This window comes from Pistacia vera, unplaced genomic scaffold, assembly GCF_008641045.1.
Source record: "Pistacia vera cultivar Batoury unplaced genomic scaffold, PisVer_v2 Contig7, whole genome shotgun sequence".
NCBI classification, from domain to species: Eukaryota; Viridiplantae; Streptophyta; class Magnoliopsida; order Sapindales; family Anacardiaceae; genus Pistacia; species Pistacia vera.
In genome coordinates this window covers 629,457-639,946 of record NW_022196556.1, presented here as the reverse complement: position 1 = coordinate 639,946, position 10,490 = coordinate 629,457, and the positions used below count along the sequence as shown (strand labels likewise).

The 10,490-nt window shown below is 33.0% G+C and overlaps 1 protein-coding gene across 1 annotated transcript; it reads right to left on the bottom strand.

The window, feature by feature from the left end:
• Window positions 1–8,659: 8,659 nt before the first annotated feature.
• Window positions 8,660–10,490, bottom strand: LOC116114041 (flavonoid 3'-monooxygenase-like). The gene has a single exon (XM_031400194.1). It carries the CDS (start codon window positions 10,361–10,363, stop codon window positions 8,849–8,851), a length of 1,515 nt encoding a protein of 504 aa, XP_031256054.1. The 5' UTR covers window positions 10,364–10,490; the 3' UTR covers window positions 8,660–8,848.

The window sequence follows — 10,490 nt, the reverse complement described above, 5'->3', positions numbered from 1 at the left end:
ATTTTATTTGAACTTTCTTTGAGTAGAATAATCTCTTAACTCTTCACTGTTTAGGTGATGACTAATTTGTTTTTCTGGATAACAATTCAACGTATAGCCAGTTGACTGAGTTTCTTTCTTTGCGTAGTTAAAGTCTTGTACTTGTTCATATAACATATTCAAAAAATGTTTAATTTAACCACAATGATATTGATATTGTACCCTATTGTAGAATATCTCTACTGTGGATTCAACTTCTTTCTCTCACTTCAGCATCAGAATTCAAACGACTGACTTATCAATTTCAATTTGACTTCCACTATCAGCGGCATTAGAGGACTGCAAGTTGTAAATACAAAGACTAAAATTAAAAGTGAAAAGAAAAGTGCTACTCTCGAGCGTTATTATTTCTACCATTTGAATTTTGGGGATTATACAGCTTGAATTTTCTATATGCAGCATTTCAGTTTGAGGATAAGTGGAACACATTTGTGTAAGACCTGAAATACATCTTAAAGCTAATTTCCAGCTGATTTAAAAGCTAATTTCTACCAATCACAGCGTCTACAATTTTCCATGTAAAAGCTAATTTCTAGACTTCTTATAAAATTAATCCGTAAACTTATGACTTTGAACACAGACTTATTAAATAGAGATAGTAAAAAGGAATATGCCATATTGATAACATATTACAAATTTGATGTTAAATGCCCCAAGCAAAACAATGAAAAATGCAAAGGCATTAGGGGTAACGTTATTCTTATAGCGTAAGTGATCCCAGACAATAAATGCATGGGTTTAGAGGGCCTTTTCTAATTTGAAAAGAGTTAATGACATTTACCCACCCAAAGTTTGGCAAATCTACAAGTTTCCGCCTGTGGTTTCGTAAATTGCAAATTCAAAACCAGAACTTTCAAGCGTAACGTGTTGATGGAAAGTATTACCTATTAATTGACTGATTGCTTCCTTGTTGATTTGTTAATAAAGATTCAGTCGAAACTGATGCTACTCAATTACATCTACCCAAAGTTGATTTATTTGAAAGCTGGAAAAAACTACAGTATTTCACTATTTTATCAATGGGCAACCATAGGAATTCACACTTTAAAGAGACATTTTTTTTTTTTAATTTTTGTTCTGTTTTCTACGTTTATGTTATGGAATAGTCAACTCCCTTTTCCAGCACCTTTAATGATTCTTTCCATATTCTGTTTTCTGTATTTATGTTATGCAATAGTCATATCCCTTTTCCAGCAGCTTTAATGATTCTTTTCATAAGTTTAAATAAGCTTAAAGCAAAATCCTAAAATTTGAGCTTAATGAGTTGCTGAATGATAATTTTCAATCAAATGCCTGGTGTTATAAAGTTATGTTCTTAGTATGATTATAAAGATGGTCATATAAATGAACACTAATAGAAAAGAAAGTATTCATATAAATTATAAAGATGGTCATCACTCGTCAGACCGAGAATAACTTGGCATATCTCTTGTTTAATTAAAGGTACACAATTCCTAACACAATACATGAATATAAATCCATAAAACACAAGACTCTCAAACTCAGTATTACCATAAACATATTTTGAACGACTTTCTCTCTCAACTTATTCTTGGAGACACAATTTGTTGAGCTACAACCGAATGATATCTCAGCTGGAATTGAATAGAGAATAATTTTACTAAGACCCCACAATATCTCATCTCAATTACGACTTCTCGTCATTGAGGGCTTTGCTATATGGTGGCAGCGGCGGAGGATCCGGCCCTGGATAATTCTGAAGAAGCCGCCTTGCTGCATGCGTGCACCATAAGTTGAAAACATGGTTAATTATTATAATATCAATATATATGAGTGAAATGATAATTTCACAGAGCTTTATTGTAGTATTTGGACTCGAAATTACAATGTTGCGTTTGGAAGTGCAAGAGAGGAGAAAAGTACAGAGAAAAGAGATCGAGGTTGAATTATCAGTGACTTAGTTTTCCTCCTATGCGTATTCTCTTAAACTAGTATGTTGGTTAATAAAAGAAAATTGATAGCAATTACTTACCGAATTTAAGTAGTGGGAGTGTATCATCAAATTCAGAGGCTGCAGAAGCCAACTGAATAGACATCATGAGAAATATGATAGCTACAAAAACTACCACCATTCCAACTTGGGAGGACTTAGCAGGAGCGATTTTTGCCATTGTCAAAATGAAATATAGGCGCAATGTAATTAACAACTCAAGAAAGAGAGGCAAGAAAGGATTGAGAAATGGCGAGTATAACTTGAAGCTCAGTATTTATAGACAACAACAATGTTATATTTTAATCAATAATTATTAATTGAGTAATGCGAGGTTTACTCACTCCTCCTACTCACTTCTTTTACTTACTTTTGTAAATATAAAAAATAGTAAATGTACTATACACATAGTATGAGTATCATATGTCATTTTAACAAAAGTGAGTAGGGAGAGTGAGTAAGACTAGCATTTTTCTTACTAATTAGATGGTGACGCAAATGAGTCTTAGTTAATTTGTTGGTAAAACGACAATATGATTGTATGAAAGTCAGGTGAATAATTTCTAATATACTTCCTTCTAATTTATAATTACTAGAAGATGTTTCGCCCAAACGAAAATTATATAAAACTGCATGATTTATTCCTTGTAATATGTGTGAAATGGCTTAATAAACTTAATTATTTTGGCTTTAACCCAATAATTTACTTAAAACCTCTAGATAAAGTTAAAGGAAAAGGGTAAACATTTCCCTTGTTTCAGTTAATATATATATTGTTGAAATAAAGAAGACTTTGACCTGTTAGAGGAAAAAAAAATTAAGAAACCTTGACATAACAGGGAAATTTTATCGAATTAAAAGAAAAAGGATTACACTTGAAAGAGGGGACGTAATGAAACTTAAAGAAAAATGCATGAGATACATGAAATTATATCAAATCAAAATTGAAAAAAATGATGTATGACATCAAGCAAAAACAAAATCGAAAAATACCCAATCTCATGGCGAAACAAAAACAAGCACAAGAAGAGTCTTGATGATCTCTAAAAATACCTCCACAAGCAGATAAACCAGGATTACCTTTCAAATAAGCCATCAATATGACCTTAATCCAACCTAAAGGGGCATAATGAGAGAAAAAATTTACCTAACTGGCTTTGTCCATTTCAACAAAAATAAAAATAGACTTTTTCTAACGAGAAGACCTAGAAAATTAAGCTGCTACTTTATTACTATTTCATTTTGTCACTACAATTCTTAAAAGGTTGTAATTCTGTCGTAAAGCTTAAGCTAGTGTTGTTATGTCATATTCCAACTCAATTGTAAGGAAAACAGGATACAATTTTGACTATAAAAAGTATTAGTAGTCATCATCAATTTTGCCGGAAAGAGTTGATTAATTTGAACCCATTTTTACTTTTTTATTTATTTTAATATAATACTATTAATATTCTTAGGGTTAATGAAACAAAGGATAAATTTCAACAAAGAAAATATCATAAAGTGTTCTTTGAGATTGAGGTTTTAAATTAAGTAGAAAAGAAATATCCACAGATACTTTAAGATCTGTGTTTAAATATCTTTAAAATGCATTCGATTGTTTATTTTTAAGGGGTTAATTCTATTTTCTAAAGTGTTATTTAATTAATCCCTAGTATGATCTCTTGATTTGCATCCACGAAATCTGATAATTGCTATTATTTTTGGACAAATATTTGCATAACATATATGGTGTTTCAATTTATTTAAAACTTGATAGTGTAATAGGGTGCACTTCCCTGACCAAAGCCCCTTAGAATTACGGAGAAAATTCAATGATTCCTAAATGGGTGCAAAGACCTTGCATAAGCTTTGATGTAATAGCTACTGTATTGTCATATTCCTACTTAATCGTGGAAAGTTACGAAACAATTTTGACTCTCATTTATTTCTTCACCAGCCTCCATCACCATCTCCCTGTTATATATTATTTTTATTTACAATGTCACTATTATTAAAATCACAAATGAGGGACATTAATGAAACAAAGATAACTTCAACCTAGAAAGGTTCATAGACTGCCTTATGTGAGTTGATTGCTATTCTTTTTTTAAAAGTAGAAGGTGACGTTGCCAGTATACCATCTATAGATACTTTAAGACTTGTAAATGTCTTACCAAACGGGGTTTCTTGTTTGTTTTTGTTATTGTGACGTCTTGAAGTGGTGACGTTTTATGATTAAATGAAAACAACGTCGTTTTGAGCAAATGGGGAGTTGATTATGAGCATTGATTAACTGAAGATCCACTGGTTGGAAGAGTCCCTTGGTCAACCATATAAAAGCATACCAACATGGCAAATTGACAACTACATCGTTTATATCTCTTCTTCATCGAGCAAGATTGGGTCTATTGGGTTACGAATTTTGTAGATTGAATCTTGTAACTGGTGATTTAGTGGGGTGGTTTCAGGTCATTTGGGTGTATTAGTATACATGATCATTAGGGATTCCAAGGATAGGTCTCTAGGGTGAGTTACAAATTAGAGAATGATTGAGAGGTTAGATAAATGTGTGTAATCTAAACTGAGTTTTGATAAACTTTAGTGTAGCGAGCTCGCTTGTTTCCCGAGCCCAACGAGATGTAGCTACTCGAACTGAGTAAGTGAACCACGTAAATCTTGGCGTTCTTTTGTGTGTGTGGGTTGTGTGATTTGTTTGGTTCTTAATTTATGTTTGTTTGGGTGTTTAAGGCGTGAGATATAATAGTGGTATTAGAGCTTAGGGACGAGATTTGGGGAAAAAAATCAGGTCTCAAATTCTATCTGAAATTTCTAGGGTTCTCTTGTGGCTATCAAAAATTTCGGGCTTTCTCAATTTTAGGGTTTCGAAATCCAATTGGGAGCTCGTAGTGTGTGAATCCTGATCGAATTAGCTTAGATTTCATAAGGGTAGAAATCTGGGGTTCTCTGATTCTTGAAGTTCAAGAACAGTCCTAAATCCTGTAACTTGTAATCTCACATACAAAACCAAACAATCTACCATGACAAACACCAGCACCGAATGGAAATCTCCCAATATAATATGAAGATCGACTTTGGGAGCTAGAAGAAAAAGATGAAAGCATGCTCTCTCTTAACAAGGTGAAAAATTAAAATCACTATTCATAGACTATCCTAACTCAATCTAGGTTTATTTCATTTTTTTGTTTGTTTTGTTTTTTCTGTGTTCTATTTATTCTGAAAAATGTAAATACTTGTTCAAATATCTTTTTATTTACATAAACAAAATATATATAAAAATTGAAACACACGAAACGTAAAATATTAGTAATTTTTTTTTTTTTTTATGGCACTATACTATGCAAAACAGCCACCAATATAAAATTTGTAAAATGGCAGCAAAAAAAGAGTTAATTATTATTCCCTTTCAGAAGTCGCTTAAGATATAATAAATCCTCTTTCATAAGATTTGGCGAAATCATTATAAAAGTGAAAGGAGGTGGCGAATGATTTATAATAACTTTTGGGTCTTGGTAATATTCTTTAAACCTCATGGGAGGTCAGCAATAAAGCAACCTTGTCTCGACATTATTTTCCAAACGTGTGAAAAAAAATAGAAAAATCTAGAGCCCTTGTTGTGGATGCTGCTTGCTGAGACTAGTGATAAAGATCAAGATTTAATAAAATATATGGATCTTGTTAATATCAAGAAGATCCTTGGACTATGGTCTGATGAACTCTTGAATCATTTTAAATAGAGTGAGAACAAGACATGATGTATTGAGCTCTTGTGATAAATACAAAGAAGCTTTAGACGTCTAAACCAATGTCAACTTAGCGGAGGAGCACTACTTATATTCTCTTTTAGGTACGTAAGGAAGCATGAATGCTAGCAAATGTAATCAACTACGCATTTGCCTTAGTGTGTGGGTATGAGGTAGTTTAACTATTAAGAAGGATTTTTTTTTTTTTTTTTTTTTTTTTTTTTTTTTTTTAACACAGGTGTCCAGGTCAACTTTCTTGTACTTTAACTAATCTCTTGGAGCTTAGAACTGTCGTCGGGTAAGAGCCCTAATGACCACCTTCTTAATACTGGTGGAATCTAACTCAAGAGCTCATGGAATATCTTTTGCTCTTTACCATCAAAGCACCAGTGGTGGTTAACTTATTAAAAAGTTGTACAAAACTTATTGAGATATATTCTGTTCAGACTAATAAGTACGATGAAATTAAGTTTTCTTGAGAGTGAGAGAGAGTTAGGTAAATCCTCTAATGTGGCTACATTGGGTGCAATTCTTCATATAAAATATGGGTAATATTATTCACTTTATTTTTACCATCGAATCAGTCCGTATGCATGCTATCACTTTTTTTTCGAGTTTATTCGATGGTAAAAATCGGGAAGTAAGGTTACATATACTGTAATTATTCCTAAACATTATAAAACGACATAGGACAAAGCAACATTTGTTGATATATAATTTTAGAATGGAAAAAAAATAATATTTTTTAATTACAATTATATCTCACCTAAAGTAAGATAGAGAATATTTTTTTTTTTTTTTGACACAATGAAACTTCCATTCCATAACAAAAATAGCATACATATGAAAGCCATAAGATAGAAACCAAGCAAACTAATCCAAACAGATATTAACATAGCTTATCCTGAAGACAAATTCTCAAGATACTCATTGGGCAAAAAGTCAAACAATTCATAGGTACAAAATCTAATACCAGTAACCCAACAATCTCATGTGTCAACAAATTAGCTTTCCTTCTGGTCTATTGAAAACCAACTGAAGAATAACTGTGGGTTAGGTTGTGAATATCTCTCATAATTCCATCATTTCTCTTGAAAAACCTTTTCCTTCCTGTAAGCCTTAATAAAGATTTGGCTTGCATAATTCGACTTCCACATTTAGCATTTTAACTTGCTGAACTATCTGCATTGGATTATTTTTTCCTCCCCTATCCTTTTCCATATCATTTCCCCTTATTTTGTTACGAAAGCCCAATATATGCGAGTAATTTTGTGAAATGCGTTTATGGACTTCAATGTAAGAAAGCCCAAACAGCTATTGAGGCAATTGGGCCCAATTAGATGGAGAATAGACTTGGGGTAGCAATAATAAAATTTTTTATAACAGTTTGGTTTGATCACCCCATCTAATGATCGCCACGTGTTGATTAGGGTTTCTAGAAGAAGTAATTTGATGTTTTGCTTGATGGATTTTTTACAGGGAACCGAAGTTTATCATAATAATGTACTTTTACCATCACACCATCCAATTGTGGTTAAAATATAGAGTCAACTCTTATTGTTTACATATCTCCAAATTATTTGAAAGTTGATTCAAATCATTATAATAATCTAGGCCCAGTTTTCTTGATTCCTCGCAATAAGTATTTATTAATTAACAAAATTAAATTAATCTTTTCTTATCTTAACATTGCATATATTAATGAGCATACTTGGTTGTAAAAAAAATTAATATTTTTAGGCTTATTCATGTTAATGAAGGTACTAAAATATATCTTAATCAGCAGATGGATACAAATAGATAAATATAATTAGTTTTAATCTAACATAAATTAAAGGAGTTTTGGTGAATTACACATTATGCGTACATATGAAATTAATAATGGATAATTCATAAATTAATGACATTTTTTTTTTCTCTATATATAATTCATAGAGTAATTCAATGTGCACTAATAAATTTGTACTAATCCAAGTACTAATAGTTATAATTTAAATTTTTTTTTTTTAGTTTTTGGGAGGAACTGACATGGCAATAACAGAGGTCTGCCATGTCAGTTAGTACTTAGGTTGTATGGTTTTTGGTTAGTACACATAACATTATTCTAATTCATTACTTCTGGACAGATATTTTGTTAGTGTATTATATGTCTATTGACATGACAATCACTTGGATTGCAGGCATGGACGTAGCCAAAATATACTCAGTGGATCATTACGCCCAAATATACTCAGTTGACCCTACTGAAATTATGAAATTATTAATAATAGGTATGTATTTTATAATAATTAATAATTTTGATCCCATTAAAATTACTCATATTTTATTGATCCCATTATGATATTTTTATATTTTATTGATTTTAGGATTCGAAAATACCCATATTTTTTCTTACGTTTTCTCTCTTCCCTTATTCCTCTCCTTTGAAGGTCATAAGGTAAGATGATGCTTATTTTTATTTATTTTGCTTAAAAAATCTCTTTTTATGTATTTCTTAATTGATAAAATATCAGAAACTATGTTATCCTACCCTTAGTCTATTTTTATCATTTTATACATGTAATTGACATAATTCAATTATGGTGTAACCAAAGTATAATTTGGTATGTATAACTTTTAAAATTAATTTTTTAGATAACATTTTTTTATCCTTATTACTCTAATATATATTTTATTATAAATTTACTGATTTAGATCTTTTGACCCCCTTTGACTAGAAATCTAGACTATGCCTGTAATTGCAAGCATCAATATGCTACTATATAACTTCATTAAATCTGAAAAAGTTTAGAAACTTTTTTGCCTTTTGTTTTTCTTTTTCTCTGAAATGGCAATGGAGGCACAACTTTTCTTTATTATAGAGGACTTGAATCATGATAATATCTTACCCTATGATGCTGCCATTGCCATTTGGGAATTTCTTAAATTGATTTCTACCTCGCTGGAATAATTTTATTTTTTCCTTCTCCTTTATTTGGAAAATAGAGTACAGAAGTAATAGAATACAAAAGTAAGATCTGACCCAACCCTGCAGTGGCTTATTTGGCCTACCAGAAGTAGTATCACAAACTCTACCCTTCATACCACAAGGAAAATGCTAATGCATCTTCTGTCTTCAGTAGTAAAGCTCTGAATTAGACAGTCTTGGAGTTGGAATAGCAATCAAAGGCTGCGATTTCTTTATAACAATCCCAAATTTTTCAGTTAAGTTCAATTCTGCGCCATCTGGTAATTTCCACTCAAACGAGTGCAACAATGTAGCCAATATGAGCATCAAAACCCTCTCTGCTAGAGGAATCCCTGCGCACATTCTCCTTCCAGAACCAAATGGCATATACTTAAAATTGTTTCCCAAGTAATCAAATTTCTCAGGATCATCCAAGAACCTCTCAGGTTTAAATTCCAAAGGATTTTCCCAAAGCGTGGGATCTCTATGGATCGCCCAAACGTTCAACATCACACTCGTGCCTTTTGGTATGGTATAGCCACCGATTGTGCTCGATTGGCTTGGAGAACGAGGTACTAGAAGAGGCAGAGCTGGGTGCAGACGTAATGTCTCTTTCACAACAGCATCTAAATACCTTAATTCCCGCAAGTGAAACTCTTCAACTGAGCTGAACATGCCAACAACTTCTGCTAATTCTTGCTGAACTTTCCTCATTACTTCCTGATGTTGCAGCAGCTCTGCCATTGTCCATTCCACCATCGTTGTTGAGGTGTCTGTTCCTCCCACGATTATATCCATCAGCAATGCCTTCAGTTGGATCATGGTAATGGAGTTTTCTCTATCTTCATGTTCCTTGAGCTCCAAGAGGAATTGCAAGAAGTCCTTTTGTTTATCGTTCACCATATTGGTACGCTGTTCAATAGCAGAATAAACAATCTTTTCAAACCATGAAAGAATATGCTTCGTTTTCCTTTCTATTCCTTGAATATCAAGCCATGAAAGCGCCGGAAAAATGTCTGAAAGATTTGGAGTTCCTAACAACACCATCAATTCTGCAAGCATCTTTCGAAGCTCAACCCCAAGATTTGTCCCTTTCTGTCCCAACTCAAAACTGGCACCCCACAGCATGTTCTCGACTACATTGGTCGAAGTTACAGTTGATAATTCACCAATGTCTACCGCCTTCCCAATTCTGTTGCTATACACATCTCTAATAGTATTCCTAATCTCTCCTTTTCGCAGAGTGTAGCAGGCATCAAGGCTTGCATTACTCATCATCTTGCCCACAAATATTTTGCGCAACTTTCTCCATTTAGCGCCATAGGGGCACCAAGCGATATCGTTTGCATCATGTGTGATCACCCTTGCAGCGATGGATGCATCACGGTTGGCAAAAACTGTATCATTGTCACGAACCACTTCTTTAGCCAGCGATGGCGAGCTCACGACAACACATAATTTGTTTCCGAGCCAAAGCTTGTAGATAGGACCATAGACTTCTCCCAATTCTGTGAATTTCCTGTGAAGATGAGTGCCAAGGAAAGGAAGGTATCCGACTAGAGGCAAGCCACAGGGACCTGGTGGCAGTGTAGCATTAATATTTCTTGATTTCTTGACTTTCCACGACAACCAGATCACAGCCAGCATCCCAACTAAAGAAGTGAGAATTGCCATGAAATCCATCTTAGAATTTAGAATCTGTGAATGAAGAGAAAAATGCCTTGACTATAGAATTGTTTAACTAAAACAAGCTCTTGGCAAAGTAGAAAATGTTCGATAAGAAGGAAGTTTGCTGGTGTGTGGTGACGTC